At 49.0% G+C, this 22,348-nt stretch overlaps 7 protein-coding genes across 7 annotated transcripts; 4 read left to right on the top strand and 3 right to left on the bottom strand.

Annotated features, from left to right (window-relative positions):
* The first annotated feature begins 94 nt into the window (after positions 1–94).
* On the top strand, positions 95–1,449 carry C8Q69DRAFT_132179 (tethering factor for nuclear proteasome sts1). Its single transcript, XM_028625319.1, has 2 exons — positions 95–362; positions 433–1,449. Exons 1-2 carry the CDS (start codon positions 287–289, stop codon positions 1,293–1,295), a joined length of 939 nt encoding a protein of 312 aa, XP_028486981.1. The 5' UTR covers positions 95–286; the 3' UTR covers positions 1,296–1,449.
* Positions 1,450–3,006: 1,557 nt separating this feature from the next.
* On the bottom strand, positions 3,007–4,903 carry C8Q69DRAFT_441535 (hypothetical protein; the record flags this gene model as incomplete). The annotated part of the gene is made up of 8 exons (XM_028628755.1): positions 3,007–3,227; positions 3,414–3,462; positions 3,519–3,566; positions 3,600–3,779; positions 3,937–4,071; positions 4,145–4,291; positions 4,489–4,712; positions 4,885–4,903. The coding sequence occupies 8 exons, from the start codon at positions 4,901–4,903 to the stop codon at positions 3,007–3,009; spliced, it is 1,023 nt and encodes a 340-aa protein (XP_028486980.1).
* Positions 4,904–8,361: 3,458 nt separating this feature from the next.
* On the top strand, positions 8,362–10,099 carry C8Q69DRAFT_132117 (hypothetical protein). The gene is made up of 2 exons (XM_028625318.1): positions 8,362–8,497; positions 8,560–10,099. Exons 1-2 carry the CDS (start codon positions 8,464–8,466, stop codon positions 9,903–9,905), a joined length of 1,380 nt encoding a protein of 459 aa, XP_028486979.1. The 5' UTR covers positions 8,362–8,463; the 3' UTR covers positions 9,906–10,099.
* Positions 10,100–10,895: 796 nt separating this feature from the next.
* C8Q69DRAFT_132085 (putative bZIP transcription factor) lies at positions 10,896–12,945 on the bottom strand. The gene is made up of 2 exons (XM_028625317.1): positions 12,511–12,945; positions 10,896–11,822 (listed from the first exon to the last, which is right to left on the bottom strand). The coding sequence occupies exons 1-2, from the start codon at positions 12,791–12,793 to the stop codon at positions 11,218–11,220; spliced, it is 888 nt and encodes a 295-aa protein (XP_028486978.1). The 5' UTR covers positions 12,794–12,945; the 3' UTR covers positions 10,896–11,217.
* Positions 12,946–14,994: 2,049 nt separating this feature from the next.
* Positions 14,995–17,114, top strand: C8Q69DRAFT_455076 (centromere protein Chl4/mis15/CENP-N). Its single transcript, XM_028629748.1, has 2 exons — positions 14,995–16,887; positions 17,093–17,114. The coding sequence occupies exon 1, from the start codon at positions 15,141–15,143 to the stop codon at positions 16,647–16,649; it is 1,509 nt and encodes a 502-aa protein (XP_028486977.1). The 5' UTR covers positions 14,995–15,140; the 3' UTR covers positions 16,650–16,887; positions 17,093–17,114.
* Positions 16,919–18,768, bottom strand: C8Q69DRAFT_132045 (hypothetical protein). Its single transcript, XM_028625316.1, has 5 exons — positions 18,088–18,768; positions 17,867–18,035; positions 17,722–17,784; positions 17,427–17,665; positions 16,919–17,368 (listed from the first exon to the last, which is right to left on the bottom strand). Exons 1-5 carry the CDS (start codon positions 18,438–18,440, stop codon positions 17,188–17,190), a joined length of 1,005 nt encoding a protein of 334 aa, XP_028486976.1. The 5' UTR covers positions 18,441–18,768; the 3' UTR covers positions 16,919–17,187.
* Positions 18,769–18,927: 159 nt separating this feature from the next.
* C8Q69DRAFT_132016 (hypothetical protein) lies at positions 18,928–20,375 on the top strand. The gene is made up of 5 exons (XM_028625314.1): positions 18,928–19,087; positions 19,139–19,145; positions 19,205–19,328; positions 19,384–19,902; positions 19,963–20,375. Exons 1-5 carry the CDS (start codon positions 19,021–19,023, stop codon positions 20,251–20,253), a joined length of 1,008 nt encoding a protein of 335 aa, XP_028486975.1. The 5' UTR covers positions 18,928–19,020; the 3' UTR covers positions 20,254–20,375.
* Positions 20,376–22,348: the final 1,973 nt, after the last annotated feature.

Genomic DNA, 22,348 nt, shown 5'->3' with positions numbered 1-22,348 from the left:
GTTGGGCTGAGGGTGCACAGGCGGCGCGCGTTGCCTACCGCAACACCTAAAGGGGAGCTAAAGAGCCTTCGTTTTGGTGACGGCTGCTCCATCACCACATCTCATCCACCGCCTCTCTCCCCACTTTCTCTTCCGCATCCTTCTCGCCTCTCCCTTTTTTTCGCTTCTTCATCATCATATCGACATACACAGACGTCCATCCACTCGTCCTCGGCCGTACAGGGTTCTGCAGGTGTCACAGCTGGTCCTGTCCCCCGTTTTCGCCTTCCACCCACCGTCCATCACGATGAACAGTCTGGTGGCTACGCCTCCTGTTCCTCCGCACTTCTACGAACATACTCGTCTCTCTCCCACTCGTTCCAGTATGTTCTTTCCATATTTTTTTTTTCTGAGAATTGATCAAAGATAGGAAATGCTGACGATGCCCTCCAGTGTCTACACCTCAATCCTCAAGCAGTCGAAAGCGGAAAGCCGACGAAGACAGTAACGATCATGATGTTCGAATGTCCGCCTCCCCGACCAACTCGCCTGCCTTTTCCCATCGTCCTCTGCTTGCCAATCGTCCGATGAAACGGTCCCGGCCCAACGTGTCTGGCCGTCCTCTCACTGTTCCCCGTCTGCTCGAGACTCTTGATACCGATGCTCTACGCTCCGTCCTCCGCTCCATGTGCGAGCGTCATCCTGAGCTGAATGACGAGGTTGTACACACGGCTCCACGGCCCAGTGTCTCCTCTACGCTTCACGTTCTCAACAACTACCAGTCTACCCTTCGATCCTCTTTCCCGTTGGGTGGCGATCCCACGTCCGACTACGCCTACAATCGGGTGCGTCAGCATCTCACCAACCTGTTGGATGCCCTGAGCGATTTTACACCCCATTTCCTTCCTCCAAACGAATCTCAAGCATCCACATCACTCAGTTATTTGGACGGCGCCACAGACATCATTCACTCGCTTCCGAGATGGAGCTCGCCACAGAATAACATCGAGAAGGATTCCGCGTATGAGGAAATGTGCAAAGCATGGATCTTGGTTATCAGGGAGGCGGCCAAGCGAGGCGGTGGGATCCAGTTACAATATGGTGGATGGGATCAGAAATTGGCCAAACACAACCAGATCTCGGGAGGCAAGTTGCAGAATGCAGTCAACGAGCTGAGCTCGATTCTGGGCTGGATGGGCGGCCCTGGGTTTCAGGGTCATGGAAGCTCTTCTAACGCCGATCCTGGATCGATCCGGGAGCAACTTCTGTCTGGGACATATGGTCACGGAATGCCTCTAAAGGTCGGACCGTGGTGATCGAGTCTAAACGAGCCGTCAACTCCTTGCCGGCCTATTGTGCGTCTCTCTTCCATGAGTATTGTCGAAACGCTTTGAAATAAACCAGCGGCCGACTTTGACTTACGAACGATCATGATACCTCCTGCATCAGCCTTTAGAGAATCGAGGGTCTAATTGGCGTTTTTTTTTTTTTCTTTTTCTTTTTTCTTTCTCTTTCTTTACGGGGAAATTTTATCTTGGAGTCTGCCTTCTATTTGCGAAACGTTAACTCGATCATTTATATCTTTCTAAGTTCCCCGGCAGCATCTGACTTTTCATTCCCGGTGTCAATCAACACGCACTCTCTGATTTCCATCCAGACCGAATCTTTCCTTGTGGTTATTTTCTTTGTCATTTGATTTGCGTTCTCTCGCTTTTGCCGTTCTGTGAACATTGTGAGGGTTAGCTTTTTGTATTAGAGACTGCGGTTTCTCTGGGAGGAATTCTCGACGGCCTGGCATCCCTGTGATTCATGTGCATCTCTGAAAAGAGAGAGCCGCCATATATGGTGGCCCGATGGCTAGATTGCCGGCAACTGTGCCGGATCTGGTCTTGGACTGGGGAGGAATTCCTAGGAAAGGAATTCTGCTTTTCCCAGCGCCAGAGGTATTAGACTAGGATACCACCATCCCCTGAACCATTAGAATGGACTACATGATAGCGTGGATCACTACGCAACGGTGACAATTAGAATCAACAAAGGGTGAAAATATATATACCAATTAAAACTACTACTGCGTATTCTTTTCCAAAATCCGGTTTCAAGCAGTTACATTTCGTCCTTCCCCTCCCCTTCTCGTCCATGTGATGCGACTAAAATGCGATCCTGCAGTCCGTGACCACCCGGATAGCGATGCCTCCTCCTTGATTGGTTAGGATCACCGCTCAACTCCTCGCCATCACCAACATTCCACTGAGGACCTGGCAGGTGACATGGAAAGAACTCATTTCACAGCCCATATCAGAGAAGGAGAACAAGGGTATCCTCTGCAGTAGTAGCTATAACCGAGTCATCAAAGTAAATGAATCTGTGGATAGCGTCAGTGAGTTCAATAAGTTCGTTCTGCTGCGGGAAGAATATATCTGTCTCAGATGGTAGTTACCAGGAGACTACCAAATATGCCCTGACCGGGCAGTATTATTAGTTGATCCGTGGCGTTAGTCGGTGTAATCCTTATTTCAATATGTAGATATCAACAATAATAAGTTCAATAAGCTCTGCCGTGGGAAGGACAGTGATCTCCTCAAGGAAAGGGTATCTCGATTGAATTGTTTGATCTGATCACATATATACATTACATGTAACTATTTTAAATGTACTGTACATAATACGCTTGTTGTATTGCTGTAGGAAAAAGTGAGAGTATTGTCTAAATTAAGTCCACGGTTTCCACCAGATACTTATGCTACTTAGTTAAGTTACCGGCATTGATCCAATCTTCCTGTAAGATTCGCCGCGCTATAACACATCTTCCATCTCGTTCCAGATCGTTGTCGTGCATCACTTGTGATCTGTCAGATCCAGGCAGACCAAATAGGAGGATATCCTCCTTTCCTGTCAATATATGTTCTTTTAGAACGAAAGAGATGGAAGGTGCGCTGCGACCTTTTCCGCCTGTTCTTGGCGCAGCGAGATAGGTGATTCAGACACTATCGGATTCGAGACGGTATGGCACTGAGCATACGATCCTCATCCTTGTATCTTATCTTTTTCGAAATGCATCGTCGAAAGGCCCGTCACGAGGTACAAGCCACTGGTATCATTGTCCGTGTTGACTTCTTCGTAGATCAATCCGACTGCCCAATCCATATCCTTGACGTTCAGATATTCAACGACGATGGTGCTCCTTGAGTGAGCGGAAAACGGCTCATATACTTCTCCTCGCCGAGTCAGAGTTCGCATTATCCGATCTTGTGTGAGCAAGAAGTTACTCCCGTTCGCGAGAAGGAGTGATGGTTTCCATACATAAGCATCAACCATCGTCTGGCGGATTCAAAATTTCACGTCCGCTCGTAATAAGTAATACCGCGCTGTTCGAATAGATAACTCGAAAACCCCTGCGAGATGGCGCAATTCTGTCGCCTTTGCCCGCTTACGCGCAGCTTCCTCCTCCTCCCTGCTGGCTGCTTCCTCAAGACGCTTGGCCTTCAAGAACGTTCCAATATCTTGTGTACTTTGTGCTTAGTAACTGCCAGGCTCACAAGCTGTCGTCGTTGATCCTGCAGGAAAAGCTTGACAGATTGTTCATCCTGAGCAAGAATAAAGTACAACTCTGCCTATACCTCTGCGGAGTCCCATGAAGCCTGCCTAAGAAGGGCCTTCCCAATGGCAGTCACTCCGTGGATGAGAAGATCGAACGGGCCTTCTCCCCCCTGGTCTTCACGTATCCCGCTGATCTCTTTGTAATTGAAAGAGTAAATGGCGACCATACCAGAGCTTCTCCCCTTCAATGTCACTATTCTCTGGTTATCAGACATTAGTATCTGTCCACGCTCCAAAACAATATCACTCCCTCCGAAAGGCTCTCCCACAATAGCTCCGCTGTGCAGAGGCATAAGGCTCCATCCCTGTATACCTCTCGGGATCGTGATCTCACTTCCTTCACTTCCTCCTACGCACCCTCTCCTGTAGCGAACTTATAAACAGTGATTCTTTTCTCCGAAGAGAGCCAGCCAGACAAGGTAATATGCCACATCTTGTCCAATGATCTTCTGCAAAATGTTTCGGGACATATTCTTTATCCCTGCAAGCCAGCTAATATAACACATAGATTTATTGCTTTCCTATGTGAAACAAAATCACGTATCCCAGATATAGGCCTACTTACCAGACCCTGCTCTGTCTTCAAGGAGCTCTTTATCTTTTTCTTAGCTTCCTTTTTCTTCTTCCCGATTCTCACAGCTCTTGGCTGGCGCCGATCAAGACGGGGAGCCTCGATTGACAAGTGAGCGCCAGTGCTCACGTGGATAACATTCTATCTCCCAGTCAGTATCATCCTCTTTATATGATGTTGGTGATATGTCTGATATCACGTACCTGGGGCTGTGCTATTGGTGGATTCAATCTGGTTCGGAAAATCGGTGATTGCAGTTGTAGTGTTTGTTTTAATAGTAAGAGGAAGCCAAACACTCGTTAGATCAAAGATACCTGTATATGATTTGTCATGATTACCATCACAATTTGCTCGTCTTCAGTTGCAGCACATCCTCTGTGTTCTCCTCGTCCGAAGAGAGCCAACAAAATCAGGTAGTAGGTCAAGTCTTGAGAGATGATCTTCTGGAGGATATACCGTGACGTAAGTAAGATCCCCGCTGACTCCTTCTGGTACATCGCCGCTTGTTGGGATATCGAATAAGTGAACATTACGACATAAGCTCTGGAGGTTAGACCCAGCGCTGTTCACGTAGTATGAGCAAATTAGCACATGATGGGAGTTCCGTTTGCTAGAAGGCCTGGACCAGCATCTCTAGCTCGTAATGATCGAGCTCTGAGTGGAACACATGCGCGTCGATGCCACAAAGGTGCAAGGCTGCACCAATAAACAAATGCTGGGCGGGATTAACGCACCAGATAACTGACTTCTCATTATGGAGAAGGATCTGATCGCATATTACCGGCAGCATTGCACGCAGCTTTGGTGATCCGCGAAGGAGGTATTCCAAGGCAGAATGGTCAGAAATGTCCTTCTCATGAAGGATGTCGGAGAAGGCTTCCTTCTCGGCGTGTTTTATCAGTTCGTGTACCTTTTTGCCCTGGCAGAACCGCATTTTAAAGATCCCTGTCTCATCCCATGTTGCAAAGTCTTCTGAAGATGCCAGGTCGAGTTCTATAATGTTCTTCTTTCAAGTTATCTTTGGAGCTGACAGGCAGCATACCTATCGTCCCCGAAAAGTTGTACTCCTAATCCGGTCTCCATGATACGGCCAATATCACGCCGTTTGTTGGGGCTGATACGGTCCAAGTCCTCCTGCCCGAAGTACCACCACTTCCTGACGGCCGTGGGGATATACGGCTCCGTTGTCTTGCCTCTGGGGGTCAACGCCCAAGGCGAACAAGGCTGATCTGCTATCTCCAAGACATCATACTAGTCTTGGGTGAGAAGGGGTCTGTATCTTTGAAGGTGAACACCACTGAGGATGTGAACCCCGTTCAGGGTATCCCTCTGCTGGACCTCGTGCTTAAGCGGGTCTGTTGAAGATCTCAGTATTCGTAATCCATCGTAGGCTGCTCATCGAAGGAACTCCCAATCCGCAGCTCGTAATAGGGGCGAGCATGCGGTCTGTGGTCCGTTTGCGTGGAGACTCTCTCGGGGGAGGACCTGGGAGATGTCCGGGCAGCACTCCGTATAATCAGACGGAGATGCGTGTAGATAACGTTTTCTCTCAACCCTCTTGTGGTGCCCCGGGCGGGGGGGGGGGGGGGGGGGGACAGGGCCATTCTGACCATCGGGATTCGTTGTTAATTCGGAGGAACGTAAACCTATATCCATCTGAAAAGCAGCCGGAAATGCCATATTTCCATATCCACAGAGGACCTCTCTCGATGAGTTCTTGGTGAGCATCCCCAACGGCATTGTCGCAGTCGCAATCCTTGGAACTGAAAAGTACTCGGGATAGTCTGTCAGCGACTCGATGCTTAGGACCAGGGATATAAACAGACGGAACTAGGACGTAGTACAGTTCTGCCGCCACCTCCAGAGAGTCCCAATTGGCTTGACCAAGGAGCGCTTTTCCAATGGCCGTTGTCCGGTTGACGAGAATATTAAAGGGGCCCTCCCCCCTGATATTCTTGCACCCCGTTCATTCACTTCTTTATAGTCGAAGCAGTATACACTGATCGTACCTGAGCTCCTTCCTTTCAGCTTCACCGAGCGTCTGTTGTCAAACATTATCACCTGGCCCTTTCCCAGAGCGGTGTTTGACGACCCAGTAGGCGTAAACTCCCTCATGGTTATCTCCTTGGACAAACATTCGTAAAGGCTTGTTATGATCTATGTGCCAAATGGCCGGTTTCTCAGGGTTCTGAAGCATATAGGCGTACTTGCCACTGAACCGCACAATAGCAAGTAGCTTATCTTTTATGTGTGGTACTTCCGTTCTGTAGATGATAGCGTCATGCTGTTATAGAGTTCCACTCTTCCTCAGCAAGGGCATCGTCTCGACCAATTGTTATGGCGACATCCTTGGACATTCCGCTAGGCCATATAGTGTTTGGGTTGTCACGATTCGCGATGAACAGGTCCCACTACCATGCTGTTATAGAGGATGGATAGCTCTTGGTTCTCCCGGAACTGGGTGGCATATAATCCCATGCCGTATTCATTTGGAAGAATGTGCTTGAAGGAAGTAAAAGAGAGGACTAGGTAGAGCAACCCTTCTTGGCCACCCTTCTTTCTTTTAACAACTCTCACAGCTCTTGGCTGGCGGTTGTTATATACTTTCATTAATCGACGCCGTTTGAGTCGTCGTACACGTCCAACTTCCTAGCTCGCTTCATTGTTGGGGTCCTGGCCAAGTGCGGACGATATCTCTGCCAGTCTGTTGTGGAGAGCTTCAGGAACTGGTATGAGCTCCTCTTCAGGTAAATTCCAGATCTGATAGTAGCATCCATTCTTTTTCAAGCTGAAAATCCTCTCAACGTCCGGGAGAGATATGGCAAACGCTTCCTGGGTTTCTGAGAATATCAATTTCAATGCAACACGGGGCGAGAGCTTCGCTTGTTCGATATAATGATCTGAAGTTGGTATATCAAACAGATGGACATTCCTGTAGAGGGACCTGCAGGGCCAAATTTGCGGAGTTCATGTAAAAGGAACAAATCAAGTTTATATAGGAGTTGCGTTCACAATAGAACGCATTTTGCGGGAACAATATATCCCTGAAGGTAGTCAATAGAATGATGATGTCCTCCTCCTCAGGAGGGGTAGGAGCTATAAGCTATGGAAAGGCAGTATGGAGTGACTGCAAATACATGATCTGGTATACCATTGGTCACTATATAATATATTCCATCAACGGCAGAGCACGTTGTATATATACTGAAAGAGGGCAAGAGAGGATAGCCCAAGCTATTATACCAAGGAGAAGAATATGAAAGAGATACGTTATTAATTTCGCTCTCTGCTATATAAAGACAGAGAATAAGTTCTGATGGATGGAGAGCGTTGGAGATTGGGATCAGGAACGGTAGATGCGACATTTTATACCACGATAGGATAGAGAAAGAGGGGGAAGGGTAAATGTGAATTTGCCTTCTCTCTTTTTGGCGGGGAATCCAGTTCGCATTATTCATAATCATGCTTCAATGCTCAGTGAAAGGGAATGCGAGGATATAGCTTTGCGTATCAGTGAAAGGAGCCATAGTTACAGCTATTATATGCAATATACCAAAAGCGGTCAATTGATTACAGGAGAGCAAAATGATAGATAACTCTGTGCAAATGATACCGTGATATTTCATGTACAGTTATCTGCTTGTTGGAACGACCGAAAGGAAAAGGGGGTTGCAAGGAAGGATGCCGGATACAGTACACGGAACGACGAAGACTGATCATACCATCAAGAGAAGCACTTACTAGTAGTTGTTCATTCATATATATTCACTTCAGTGCAAAAACAGGCAATTCGCAAAGCTACTGTAAAAGGCATGTCTTAATTGAATATCTTGCTTCTGCATGGATGATCAGTATAGAGGATGGATAGATTACCGGGCGTTGGAATGCCGATGTTAGTCAGCATGGGAGCATCCGGAGTCTGCCAGGAGGCAAGTCGACAGCTCAGCGATGACTCCGCCATCAGCCTTGTGAGAATAGGATCTCATTTGCACCTCAGATACCTTTATAGTGCTTTTATGCATCACAATCTGGGACTTCTATTCTGTCTCCGTAATCCAACTGGAGTTTCCAGAAGCCCGTTCCCGCGTACATATACCTCCCTACGTTGATCTCCTCTCTCCTCAGCCCACCTTAAGCGCCGCCTCAACTCCGCGGGTGAATACGAACCGCGGGTCTCGAACGCTGCTCGTTTCGACGTTCCTCCTTTCCTGCAAGTGCTGAGCTATTTTTGGAAAGACTCTCTACAACCCATTACACAATTCTCCGGTCTGTTCAGCGCTCTACAGACCGTCAACTTTCTTGCGAAGAGACGAATGGCCACGACCGAGGGTCCGGCCAGAGCACACGGTACGCTACTTCCATAATTGCAAGATATCATTCAAGGGATCCCGAACTGACGGCCATGGAAGACCGCCATGGACTCCGTCGGCCTTTCTCGAGCTGGATGAAGCGTCTTGCCAATCTCAAGAACTCATCCGTCTCAAACCATGCGGGCACGTCAAGTAAACGCGGCGGTTCAACGACAGGTTCGAAGAGCAAGAAGTGCAAGAACAATCCATATCCTCTCTCAGGAACGATCAATACGAACAGCAGAAACGATCGGATATCTTGGGCGGAATCCACTGACTGTGGCACTCGCGCGTCACGTTCGCAAAGCCAGCCCTCCTTCACGGAATCGAACTACGATGGCCCAGTTCCTGCGACGAGTGCAAAGTCGACTGCCCCCACACTCTCTACGACCGCTGAAACTACAATATCAGATGCAGGATACTCCAAAGCAGGTACATTGGCAACGACAGTAGGCGGCGGGATCAGTTCCGCGGGAGGTGGCGAGGGGAGCACGTTCTCCTCGCCAGCGCACTCAGTACGGTCTTTGACCACAACTCTGACGACCGTTCAGTCGACTGCACCTTCAGCGCACCTTTATGGTGTTCAGAACGGGGCTCATGGGGGTGGACTGCCACATGTGAGCTCGACGCAGAGCTCTGCCAGTCAACCGCTGGGCGTCCAGTTCACTCACCAGTTCCCGCCGTCGCCTGCAAGTGCGGTGCCACCTCATTTGGCGCCCTACACATACAGCACAGCGACTGCGAACAATATGCTGACCGATAATGCCTCGATCCTAACGCTTGCGTCCTCATCGAAGCGTCGTCGTCGGAACTCGCTTGATACGAACGCCTCGGTGCGTGCTTTGGCTCCTTCCTCGGTCTTTGGCGGCAGTCGTGAGAGTCTACCGCTGAGTGTCCTGAGCGGGAGCGTTGTAGACAACACGAATGCATCCGTCTTCAATGCCTCTGGCGTTGTTCCTCGTCCTAGCATTGGCGGTCTCGCGGGCACTGAACGTGCCAGCATATACTCTGCAACCGGTACTATGGCCCTTGGCACTAGTGCTGGCGACAGAAGCAGCTATTATGCAAACAAGCAGAGCTCAGGAACGGGAGATACGGGCAGTATTAGGAGTGGCATCCAATCCCACGTCCGCCACGACAGCGCAACCGGAAGCCTGGCGGGAGGAGTTGGCAGCCCTCTAGCGAGCCCTGCAGTGATCTCTTCTGGTGCTACAGGTCGCATCAGCAGACGAAGCTCTGGATGGGCTGAAGTTACGGGCGTAGCTTCTGAAGACGAGGAGACGGAAGGGAGCAAAGACGATGAGGAGAGCACAGAAACTCAAACTCAGATGAACCTATCTCCCGAGACTACGAAGGAAGAAGCAGTCCATAAGGAGACCGATACCAAAGCTGGAGAAGTCAACTAGGGATCGACACGACATTCCACGATATCTGATAAAGTCTACTTCTTCGAGTACGGGCAAGGCGCCAGTTTCTTTCATTTGATTTTTTTTCTCTACGACGGATGAACAAGGGTTTGGAACAGCGACGGGATTGGGAAATGGGGTCTCTTTGTTTTTATGGGTTTACTTTTTTTTTACTTTGTTCCTACTGCTTATTTGCTTCACTTTATACCTCTATCGCTTGGGAAACTGACACTGACCTATCGACACGGGGGCGTTCTGGGTTCCTGCTTCTTTGTCCTTTTCTTCTTTTCCTTCTTCTTCGACTACCGGGCTTATCACCCTCAGTTACCCTATTTGCAAGCGCAGTAGAGATTGATTGATTGATTGATTCATACTGTCAACGGTTCAATGGACTTAGTATACCTACGTAGTTACCTACTACCATACCCCCCCATTGATAAGATAATGTATTCTTTTTTTTCTTATCGACGAATGAAGGAAATTGAACGTCATCTTATCTTTTATAGTTCAGTCCATCTTTTCTTCCTTCCTAATATATCAGACGACAGGGAAATCTTGGTACTTACTTAGTTAACTACCTAGTAGATAATTACCTAACTAATAGTTCTGTAGTTTCCGTTTCCGTTTCATTTTCATAACTGATATTGATATTGATATTGATAATGAAAGAAAACATGGGATGGTTATCTAGATTAGGTAGTTAGCTATGCTGATTTGCAATGGACAGCTGAGTACCTAGAGTAGTTAGGTATAGTTCCCGCTCTTGGGAATGACATGCTTACTTACTATTTCTACGAATTGGAAGATATCAGTGAAGAATTGAAGTGGAAAAATTGCACTGGATCGGATTTAAGAGCCATGCGTTCGTCTTTTTTGATTAATTGATTTATTGATCTGAGAGTAAGAGAACAGCAAAAGAGAAAACTCGTCCTCATGGTTTCAGGGACGTCTAGGGAGGGAAAGAACCCTAGGAAGAACGGACATCATCACCTCCATTTCATCATTCATTGGCTCTGCATATCTCTCAATACAGCTGCCAGCCACACATAAAACGCCTACGCGCCAACCTGATTGGGGCCGTGGCCGTCGAGGAGACCGATCCGGGCCGTGCCAATCATGCGCCCGAGTGTTTTTTAAATCACAAATACCAACCAGAATATATACCACCCAACTCTGTATGAACCCACAGCAGACCGCCCGACAGCATCGAATGCCGTTCACTGACGATGGAAAATATAGCTAATATGCACACGCAGAGAAAGCAAGGGTGTAGAGGAATGTAGCAAGCACCGAGAAAAAAAAATGGAGCATATTAAGCACTGGCGCTCACATCATTGACGGGCTTCACAGTGCTAACCTTCTCACTGCCGGATTTCTGGCTGGCCAGGAACTTCTTGAACATCAGTGCCAGCTCGGAGCCATGCTCTTCCGCTTCAGCAGCAGTACCGCCGTTCTTTTCCGTGATGAGATCCTTGAGCCACTTGTTCTCCCGCTCTAGTTCCTGGACTCGGGCTTCCAGGGCTAGATTCTTCTCGGTGGCTTCCTTGACCGTGCGCTCCAGGGCCTGCTCACGTTGCTTCTTCTTGATGCGGAATCGAGCGCTGGCCGCGGTGTTACGACGACGCTTGTCCTCCTCAGCAGCCGCGCGCGAGGCCTCCTCTAGGCTCCGAGGGCCGTCATGCTGAGTGGATTGCTTGCGCTTTGTGCCGGCAGTTCGAGATGGGGCAGGAGTGGAAACTGCAGTTTGCGGCTGTGGGGTTGGAGCGGAGATTGGCGTCGCATGGTCCGTAGGCGATGTGATGTTCGCCGCGGGCTTGTTGTGAGAGGGAAGAGCAGGGAAAGGAGGAGCCTGCATGTGCATCATTTGCGAGTCGGAAGCGTTGAAGTCGGTCTGAGTGAAATCCGGAAGGTTGAAGTCTGCTACATGAACACAGTTAGATCAATCAGGTTCAGGCATGATCTGATAGCAGCAGGAGCGCAGTAAGAGCCCGTTCGCAACGAAGAAAGAAAGGCACCACGCCAGACTAAGGGCACTCGAGGATCCAAAGGGATAGAGACCCTTGGACGCAGCCCACGACCACGAAGACCATGGAAGCAGGGCTCGCGGACAACACTTGGGCTGCGCAGTTGGGGGTATAGGATGTCACGTGAAATGGCGTGATATAGTACGCCGGGCACGTGTGACCGTGCCAATCATGACGTGTGGAAAATGCCGATCTAACGAGAACGAACTGGATAGTGCCATGCCGTCGACAAGCCATGCGGAGAACGCACGGAGGGTTGGTGAAAATTGTGTGCTTGGAATGGCAGAAAAAAGAGTGCTGGAAATGCACGAGGTGGGCATTGAACCGAACCACACGAGGCTCAGTGGAACAGTGTGACACATGGCAACGCATCCATGGAACCAAGTTGAGAGAAATCATAGAATAAGAAAAAAAAAAAAAACAGCACAGAAAGCAGGTAATTAAAGTGAGGCAGCCCCCCTGCTCCTTTGGGGAGAACATGTGAAGTATGCAGGGACATGGGGACTGCAGGACAGGCCTTTCTCGAATCAAGAACCACCGATAGTAGAACGATAAGAGAGCTCCGGCTTTTAGCTACTCACCATTCAACAGGTCCATGTATTTCACGTCTTGCTCCTTACCGACACCAGCCTTGTCTCCATGGTTCTGACTGTCCTCGGGGTCGTACAAGGGTATGTTCATGTCCAGGTTGTCGAAGTCGAGGAATTCGGCATTCGTGAACATCGCCAGCTCTTCATCGAGATTGAACGATTCCTGCTGTTGCTGTTGCTGCTGGACCGCTTGTTCAAACGGCGACGGAATCGTATTGAGATCCTCGAGGAACTGCGAGAGGTTGGGCGCTCGCCGCCCATTGTATCCGGACATCTTGCTGAATTGACCACCCGTCGCGGCCTGTTCCTTAGGTTCAAAGTATCCTCGTCGGAAATTCGTATCTGATCGATTTGACACTCCAGGTGGAGATGTGAGACGTTGGTCGACGATTGCTGACTGCGCACCGGCGAACACTCGGATAATGCCCCGCGGCTGACAGACGGTGCGGTCTCACGGCGTTGGCGACAGCGGTTCAGATGCGTTTTGTTCTGTCGTCCAGGATGGCATTCGACAGAATCGCGAAGGCGTCGGTATAGCAGAAGAGAAGAACAGAGAGACGCGGAGGGGGAATGGTGGGATGAAGAGAGAAAATCGGATGCTGGACGCGGCAGAGGAGCCTTTTGCGGGAGCCAGTGCGGTGGGGGGGCTTTTTCCGCGGGCGGAGGCGAACGGACTAGTTAACAGTACGGAGAAGGGAGTCCAGGAATCACCGGGATCGCGCTGTGGCCTGTGTGAGTGTCTGGTAATTATTAATATTAATCAATTGTTAGTTAACTTGCCTTTCTTCAAGACTTCCAAGTTTGAGATATTCGATTCCAGTTAGTTATTCTTGATAGATTAAATTGATTGATTGATTAATTAATTAATGACACTGCTTGCCACACAATGACATCGACTCACGATCACTGCCGTTCTCAGCCGATGCTCGGCCTCCGACGACCGGGCCAATTCACCCGGCGTTGTCCGTGCGGGAAGAAGAAGAGTAGGAGTAGTATATCATAGTAGTAGTCTCATCTCATACTGTACAGTAAATAATAGGTAGGCAATTAGTCTATACAGGTAAGAGCACCTCCTAGTTATCCTATTATTCAGTATCATTACTTAATTACTTCTCTACTCTACAGTATGCTGCTATATTCGTCCTTTCGTCCGTCCAGTGTGGCTGGCCATTCTTGAATACTTGAACAATGACACTGCTACCTGCACGGTATAGTTACTTCTTATCTTCTCTTGGCTTCTCAGGAAGTTCCAGGTGATCAGCTCTCCTTTTGAACAACTGTGATTACCAATAGTCCTTAAAGCGGCGCCTATAATGCCCCCCCGGATGAGGGGTTACCCCGTCAGATTCATGTCGAGCTCGATTCCCCTACGGGACAAAGAACAAAGCCAACATAGACACCCCAAGAATCAACACCTCGAGAATTAGACGCCAAGAAGAAGCACTTAGACAATCATATTATGAATTCTGCCCGTGCTTTAGCTGCCTCGCGTGCGACCTAGGAGATACAAAACGCCATGTTTGATCCTAGCGCCGTTCGCGCAATTTCCGCGTGCTATGTTGCACAATATCTCAGAAATAATAATATTAATATCTCGGAATGATACACTTGGCAGTACTACCACTGATTACTGCGGTGAAACCCCACGGTTCTCTTCTTTTATTCGTCTGGTCAAGTCGTATCTCGCATAAACTTTTTATCAAGACAATACCCCGGTCGCCCCAAACCTCCTCCAAGAGCCCGCTTCGACGTCCATGGACGATGTCGTGCTTGGTCATCCGTGCTGCTTAGTTAATAACTATCCTCAACCAGTGCGGGGTCTGCTAAGATTTTCAGCTTTTGTGCTCGTCAAAAGACCATTTCCTGTTATGGTGATTCTCAGATGCATGTATGGCGTCCAGTCTGGGATAAACCAGCGCATCATTCCGTTCCACCGACCTGTTCGTACTGACTGGGGTTTTTCTGCAGCTCTTACTAATCGTTATTCCTTCTTATTATTTAGTTCGTACCGGTGGCTTTTAGAAGTATACAGCGAAATATTTCCGACTTCTCCATATCTGCGGTTCACTGATATTATGCATAGTTAATGGATGCATAGATATATCGTCTAGATAACTATAAGGTTCTTTCGCCAGGTCTTCAAATGAAGACATGCCCATGTCAAGAAGGATTTGAAGATTCGCTGAGCAGATAATCTGCCCAAAAGGCCCTTCCCGTTGTATCTTTCTTGCTCGGGTTAGCAAAATACACGACTATTGCTCCGTATCTCTTTTCAACATTTTTCAGCGGTCAGCATTTGATAAGTGGAAGAAAGGTAAAAGAAGACCTGGAACGTCCAAGAATTGACTTCACTGTAACTATTGACTTGTATGCTGCCTAAATGTATGGGAATCGTCTTATCAGCACGTGACCTTACTTATCTGTAAGTACTGTATTTCGTGTTTGCTCGACGGTTTCGCGTCGGATAGATAGTTCGACATACATACATACATACATACGGCGCGCTCATTCAATTCCCTATGGTTACTGCCCAAAACATTGTTTTCGGAATGTAAGGCTACCATGAAGAAAGTTGTTATGTAAAAAATCGCCAACCCGAGTTTCTGCTGCCATACGGTGAAATGGCGCGTCTCAAGACCGTCCGCGCGCCCACAACCGCCAGTCTACCGAACAGCCTCCGAATCCCCTCCACGACCCCATCGCTGGTTAAAACCCTCGGAAAGATTTCTCGACAGTCCCTTCTGGACCTCACGTTCGAATGGCTGGATGAGAAAAACGTGCAGTCCTTCCCACCATTCCTCGAACGAGATCAGACGGAGCGCGGAGACGATGAGGAAATCAACCCCTACCCCGCCGCGGTGACGGTAGAGGATGTGCGTGAGGTGTATCGCGAATTGCAGAGCAGGAGGGGCGGAAAGCGCGAGGTTATCGATCGGATACTAGAGGGAGACTGGCGGCATGGAATCACACTTCGACAGCTGGCGATGGCGGATCTGCGCTACGTCGAGGACCACCCCGCTGGTAGTCACCGGTGGACGGCGTTGAAATTGGCTCCTATCCGAGGAAGCAAGAGCAGTAGTCCAGACAGCGGTGTTGATTCCGCATCAGATATAACAGCTTGCATCCCGCGGTTCCATCCGTCGACATTTCTGCAGAATCTCCAACGCGAGATATCGTCCCTGGTGAAAGCGCATTATCATATCTCGCGCTCAAAGTCCTTACCATTGACTTTTCTCCGCATATTCATTACCGATTCCCCATATCAATATCCTCGACAACCACCGGAGATATTCACGGATGCTTCAAGAGTGGTATATGTTGCGTTTCCGGATAGTTCTCCGTTTCTATATACCTCCATCGCGGCCCCGCCGGGGACAAAAACCGCCCCTGCGGCTACTCATCCCCTTGCAACTGATACCCGGACTCTACAGCATATTTTACGAGAAGCTATCCCCAAGGCCCTATCCCGTCCTCATGAGCGATACACGTTGGAACCGACATCGCTTACAGCGAAGAGTCTCCATGCGCTCCTGGCGCTGCGCGGACCCGGAAGGACGAATAGCGCAAATGGCGCTTTCAGTATATTCGCCGACGCGGTATTGGAAGGAAGTCCTCTTGATCCACGAGCCTCGAATACCGTTGCCCCAGAGGAATATCAGAGTGAAGGATCTTCAGAGAAACAAGACGAGGAAGTCCAAAAACCGCCATCTACGGATGCTAAAGACCAACAGACACAAACACAAACACAAACGAAGCGATCGAATCTTCGACAGTCGGACTCAGAACAAGACCCCGAAGGATCAAAGCGACGCAAACTAGCAGTTTACTCCCGTTTCGGTACGGCCGGAACGCCCGCCTCAGCAGCCGCGCTCGACAGGCTCGATATCCGCCTCTTGGATCCTCCCGTTGCAGAGGACGAAGTCCTCGATGATGATGTCGTTGACAGCACTGACGCACCAACAATGACACTTACATTTCACGGCTCAGATGTCGTCTCCGGCCTGCGTCGTCTCGCGGAGCTAGGCGTCGCAGATCCGGAGCGCATGCCGTCGTGGATGACTGGCGAAGAGGCAGTAAGCGTTGCTGCTGTGAAAGGAGGGAGGAGAATTGTTCCCAATAATGAACGATGAAATGTAATTCTATTTCAGATCGATTTCATTGTCATTTTCCTTTTTTTCTTTAGATTGTCTTCTTGCTGTGGGTCTCGCTTTTCCCTTTTGGATTGTCGGATTGCTTGTATACAGACAACAGGAAGCTTATGTGTGGTGTCGGGGAGGATACCCGGCGTTTTGCGGAGTAACTTAAATAGCAAGGACGAGGGAAAAGGATATGATGGGGCTGTCCAAGAGACTTTATATTGGGGACAGCCTTTTTCAAGATTTCAAACCTAGTTGCATATCAATGTTCGTATTCAAAGCCCAGGCAATTAACTATAGCACCTCTTGACAAGCAAATTCCTAATCGAACTCGTCTCCAAAACGCCTTGCTAAACCGCCATTCCACTTGTCCATTTAAACGCCCCGTGACGAAATCGAGCACACAAAAACGGAAACGTCAACTATCAGACACTAACCTCTAGCTCAGCCATAAGAGTAGTATCGCCGGCGTGCCCAAGGCTGATAGTAGGTTGAATAATCTGCAGAGAAAGAAGAAAAGAAAGATCATCAGTTAGCTTTTGATCCGACAAGGGGACTGAAAACGGGCGAAATACAGAGACGGTCGCATACCACGTTCACCAGAGATACCAAGTTGATCAGCGACGTTGACGTATCCTTCGTTGTTGATCCTGCCATGTTGTAGGAGAGTCGAGAGTTCAAGTCCTTTTTCGTCGGCTTGCCAGTCGGAGCGGCTGTAGACGGTCATCAGTATAGTCTTACATTGACGTGTGATTGTATGTTACTGCTCACCAGTATACACAGCGGACTCCGTTTGCACGCTGCGTCATGGCCCACCGCTGGAAGCACACCTTGTGCACGTTGTTGCCGCATGCCGCTTTGCACCAGACTATTTCTTCGGTCTTTGGATCAAATTCCATGAAGCAGATCGGGCAATCACCCTCGATCGGTTTTCTCTTTCCCGACGTATCTTCTGCGGAGGCATTCTCTTGCGAACTCGAGGGCGCTCCTTGGAAGATCTCGCGAAGTTCCTTGAGACGGTCAGACCATGATCCTCGTGAAGTGGTATAGTGATGGGACGACTTACAGAGGACAGGAAAGCTAGTTGATATTGCAGATGCTCTGGGGCCTTCAGAACATTCACAAGAACCTGGTTGGCCATTAGCAATCGAATGTAAGAATAACGTAGGTGATTAAGTATAATTAGACAAGGTCAAAAGATCCATACGTACGTAGATAATGTGTTTACACAAGTCAGAACGTTTGAGTGCATCCGGACAAGAGCATGATGGCACCTTCCCTATATTGACTCGATATATATTGCCCGTAGTGCCAACCATGTCGAATTGCCCCTCGGGGACGGTATCAGTACCCGTCCTGGTCTGACCGACAACATACATCCTACTGAGGTTAGCAGACGACGATGTGTATGGACCAGTCTAGTAACTCTTACCGTTGAGTAGTAGCTCGCATCAGCTTTTCTATAAAGCTATTTGGAGGGTGATTGCGGAATCTCCTAGCACGGCGCTCTGTCACTTCCTCAAGGTAGGACGAGCCTGTCGTTGCCCTCTTTCGGGGCGAAGTATATACCGGTGACGATTCATCAGTCAAATCGATGAGATCGACTCTGCCTGAGGCTGCCATTGCAGCATTTCCCTTCCTTCTTACCGATCGGGGTGATATGGGAGCTGCACTAAGCTCTTGAGCTGTAGCTCTCTTCCTCTTGGCAGACGCTGTCTGCGCGCCCGTGCTTGCACTTGGAGCTCCCCGTTTCGTCGGGGTCGACGTCGTCCTGGTAGAACCCATGACGCTAGTAAACGAGGGTCCTCGAAAGAAGTATCAGGATAATATGCGACGGTGCAGAAGGATGCTGGCTGATAGTGATATGTTGCGGAGTGGCGATAAGATGGAACGACCATTCAGTGCCAAAACCGATGATGGTATCCAATAGGACGCGCTTCCGCTCAACGCGACACGTGCTGTAATTTGCAGCAGACGATATAGTTAACAGTCGCAGGACCACTACTATTGACACAACAAAATCCTGAAACCGAGTGGTCCAGTATGTCAGATAGGCCTGTATTATTAGTGTAACTCCAACTGCGATTATTACGTCGTTGGCGGTAACTTAAGCGGTCACTAAGTTCTGTTGTCATGATTATTGTTGAGGAGTTCGAGTTTCATTGTTATCGGAGTTTGTTCGATTTGCACATTTTGTTAGGTTTGATCTTCCAGCGGCGCGTCTAGCCGCGGTTCCACCGGGGAATTGATTAGATGTCAAGCAACTTGCGATAAACGGTATTTAACTAATGAGTTCACAATATCTCTAGTCATCTTGTCAACGAATATCAGAATCTAACATCAACTACAAAATCATATCCATATTATGGCACGAGCACGCGCTCACTCAGGGGCTGAGGCCCCCAAGGAGCCTCATGCAGTATCTCTTAAAGGTATGTATCAATGGACGTTCTAATAATGTTGCGTGGCTGATTGAAGTTCAGTTTTACGGTACGCTGAGGATATCCCAGTTCTGGTTCTTGTTCGAAGAAAGAAATTGACTCTTTCAGACTATCACGACCATCCTTCTCATATCAATGTCCATTGCCTGCTGCAAATACTAAGATATCGCCAAAGGCGTCGCTGAGTTACCCATCAAATGAGGGTGACAATGAATTCATTCTTAGCCCAAATGTACGCGAGTGGCCTCTCACACGCATATATTTCAGTTGCTGACATTTACGGAAAGCTTACTCTTCCTCCCACCTTTGGATCTGCCTATGTTGGAGAGACGTTCGCATGTTCCTTGTGTGCAAACAATGACTTGCCGCAAGAGGAGTCCTCAAGGGTCATTACCTCAGTCCGCATCCTTGCGGAAATGCAGACCCCTTCGCAGATATTCCCCTTAGAACTTACACCACCCAGCAGAGAGCTTCAGACAGAGGGATTAGGGAAAGGTGAATCTTTCCAACAGATCGTACGGTTCGATCTGAAGGAAGAGGGGAACCACATACTGGCCGTCAGCGTTAGTTACACGGAGACTCTGATGGCAGACAACTCGCAAGCCGCAAGCGGACGTGCAAGGACTTTCCGCAAGCTCTACCAGTTTATTGCCCAGCCTTGTCTTAGTGTTAGGACTAAGGCAACTGAACTGTTGCCTCTAGAGGTGGACAATAAGTCTCTAGGACCATACGGCAAGTCGCGGCTGCTTCGATTTGCCCTCGAAGCACAACTGGAAAATGTTGGAGACGGTTCTGTTGTCGTCCAGGTTGGTTACTCTGAGACGCCTACTTGCTTGCGGAGAAGCCTGTCGCTTACTGTTATGTAGCAAACAACGCTAAACCCGAAGCCACCTTTCAAATCTCGTTCATTAAACTGGGACTTCGATAGACCAGATGGTCTGAAGGTTCAAGCGCCATTGCTCAATCCACGTGATGTCCTGCAGGTTTCCTTTCTTGTTGAACAAGAGCCTGGTGAGCAGGACGGTCTGGATGCTTTGCAGAAAGACCTGAAACGAGATGGTCGCGCTACGCTCGGGCAACTGTCTATCGAATGGCGAAGCGCCATGGGTGACAAGGGATTCCTGACCACCGGTAACCTGCTAACTAGGAAGCGATAATAATAACCCAGCAGGAACTGACGAGTGACTCCTGGAACTTACTGCTCCTGCTCTCACCGCAATGGGGGCCTCTCTCACCATGACCAACTCCAGATATGCAGAACGCATGACATTCTATGCCTATGGGCTGCTCTACGAGCGATGGGCCCGGATGTGAACAGATAGCTTGCCGCCCGATGTGGACTTTTAGGGACGGTTTATCGAGTCCCTGGTTGTTTCAGGCGCAGGAAGATCCAGCTTGGGATGTTCGATGTCTATGCTCTGCATCGATGGGCTCTTGGTCCCTGCATGGGGCCATTCTCCGCCCGTCAACCAACCTCTGGCACTTGCGGCATAATTTCTATTTATGTAACGTGTAGGGGAGAACAATCCCGTCCCCAGGGAAACATATCCGAGACAGGTCTCGAGAGCAATGCGGTCTCCTTCGATAGCGCTGTTGGTATAGAAATCGAGCTGCTGCTCCTTCGTTTAATCTAACTAGAGCAATCAAGTAACTAATCATGACACCCGAATATGGGGCGGAAACTAGTCGCGTCACTGAGTCAACAGGGGCTCCCCAGATGAAACGGGAATTACTAGCATAGCGCGGTCCATCCACAGTTATTATTATCATATTATTATGCCTCCCTTCGAAGTTCGGTGTTACCTCTAGTCGATTTTATATTCGACTACAGATGGATTTGTGTGTGTGGCTCCCGCAATGGCCTCCAGGAAAAGGACACCGTCCATGACAGGCGATCATCGTTTTGAGACGGGCTCCAGAGCATATAGTTGGGGTTAGCGGAGGATATTTCCTGCGGATCGAGCCGGCCAGTGTTGTATCTATCGCTTTCTTGTGCCGACGGCGTGTCTGAAAATGCTTGGCCAAGGAAAGGATCTCCCATGAGAACGGCAGTTGAAACGCTAGCGATTCAAGACCAAAGCGTTTTCGCCGTGCAGCCGTAAAGAGGCCTGAGCTCCTGGGTTCCTAGTTGAGGTCCAACTTGGCTAGTTCAACGCCACTGAGGAACGTTGCGGTTATACTTTACCTTTGCAAGTAAACTTGGGAAGACGCGGATGCTAATAATAATACCTGGTCCCTGACAGATGGAGTTGTACAGGGCCGCTTAACGTATTTTCCCAATAGACATGTAAACAACAGGCTAAGACTGATCTCCTTGAACTTGAAGGGAGAAGACTCCAACCGCAGACCGGGGAACCTTCGCTTATTCAAGCAATAGTTAATGGCTTCTGCACAGTAGAGTTGTTGGTAAGCAGACATCGGTGTCCGTCCGGCACTAGTATACATCTTGTCGAAGACTCTGCCCATACGGTTGGATGGCAGTTATCTACCGCTGGCTGCCTCATGCCGCGTTGCATTTGCATAATGATGATTGATAATGATTGCAGCATTCTATTATTATTGCTTCTCGCCGATGTCGTGACACAGAGGACACGGCCTCTTAAGGAGTTCTCAACTCGAAAATAGTTCCTGTGGGGTCCAGACAAGAGCCTGGCTCCCTCAGAGCCTAATTTTGCTTAACGCTTGTCCTCCACAATCGTCGAAACAGCAGCTACTTAGTTGCCCTGGCGGGAAACTATGGGGACGCAAGACACTCCTTGAGTCTTTGCTGCCTGTCTGGGAGGGCAAACGGTGAGGAGGAGTCAGGACGAGGGAATAATAAGGCTAGAAGGACGAGTCCTCAATGGATCGTTGATCGTTCTAACGATGCAGATCATCGCACAAGGCATGGAGTATATCCTATCACCCGAAGATCCTTTACCCAGTCTGCTTATCGTTTGAACTGCTGGGCTGCTGGGGAACAATCGATGACCGAGACTTGTCCTATGTCCATCCAATGATGGACCCATCTTGTCCACCAAAGTATCTCCGCCACCACAATCATCGGCAGAGCGCTTCGCTGGATCGGGAGAGCCTTTCAATCCTAGAGTAGGAGAGTATGGACTATGGAGTAAGTTACGCTGGTAGAGAACGGGTGAAAGATGGGGACAGCATTGCGTAGCGAACAGAAAACTGAGTTTGGCCGCTACTTATTTCCCTCCTCGTCACCGTTTGAAGACGAGAGAGAGAAAAAAAAAAGTGTTGTCGAGACCT

The sequence above is a fragment of the Paecilomyces variotii genome (genome assembly GCF_004022145.1).
Source record: "Paecilomyces variotii strain CBS 101075 chromosome Unknown C8Q69scaffold_2, whole genome shotgun sequence".
NCBI lineage: Eukaryota > Fungi > Ascomycota > Eurotiomycetes > Eurotiales > Thermoascaceae > Paecilomyces > Paecilomyces variotii.
The sequence above is the reverse complement of the archived record's forward strand: the minus strand, read 5'-3'. Positions and strand labels throughout refer to the sequence as shown.

Excerpts from the sequence above, each read along its gene's own strand:
- C8Q69DRAFT_132179 (XM_028625319.1), top strand. The coding sequence starts at position 287 with ATGAACAGTCTGGTGGCTACGCCTCCTGTTCCTCCGCACTTCTACGAA. Across the intron at positions 363-432 it reads TCTCTCTCCCACTCGTTCCA|TGTCTACACCTCAATCCTCA; the intron begins GTATGTTCTTTC and ends GATGCCCTCCAG.
- C8Q69DRAFT_132117 (XM_028625318.1), top strand. The coding sequence starts at position 8,464 with ATGGCCACGACCGAGGGTCCGGCCAGAGCACACG. Across the intron at positions 8,498-8,559 it reads GGGTCCGGCCAGAGCACACG|ACCGCCATGGACTCCGTCGG; the intron begins GTACGCTACTTC and ends CGGCCATGGAAG.
- C8Q69DRAFT_132085 (XM_028625317.1), bottom strand. The coding sequence starts at position 12,793 with ATGTCCGGATACAATGGGCGGCGAGCGCCCAACCTCTCGCAGTTCCTC. Across the intron at positions 11,823-12,510 it reads ATACATGGACCTGTTGAATG|ACTTCAACCTTCCGGATTTC; the intron begins GTGAGTAGCTAA and ends TTCATGTAGCAG.
- C8Q69DRAFT_455076 (XM_028629748.1), top strand. The coding sequence starts at position 15,141 with ATGGCGCGTCTCAAGACCGTCCGCGCGCCCACAACCGCCAGTCTACCG.
- C8Q69DRAFT_132045 (XM_028625316.1), bottom strand. The coding sequence starts at position 18,440 with ATGGGTTCTACCAGGACGACGTCGACCCCGACGAAACGGGGAGCTCCA. Across the intron at positions 18,036-18,087 it reads ATGCGAGCTACTACTCAACG|GATGTATGTTGTCGGTCAGA; the intron begins GTAAGAGTTACT and ends TAACCTCAGTAG. Across the intron at positions 17,666-17,721 it reads AACTAGCTTTCCTGTCCTCT|GAACTTCGCGAGATCTTCCA; the intron begins GTAAGTCGTCCC and ends GACCGTCTCAAG.
- C8Q69DRAFT_132016 (XM_028625314.1), top strand. The coding sequence starts at position 19,021 with ATGGCACGAGCACGCGCTCACTCAGGGGCTGAGGCCCCCAAGGAGCCT. Across the intron at positions 19,329-19,383 it reads AATTCATTCTTAGCCCAAAT|CTTACTCTTCCTCCCACCTT; the intron begins GTACGCGAGTGG and ends ATTTACGGAAAG. Across the intron at positions 19,903-19,962 it reads ACGGTTCTGTTGTCGTCCAG|CAAACAACGCTAAACCCGAA; the intron begins GTTGGTTACTCT and ends ACTGTTATGTAG.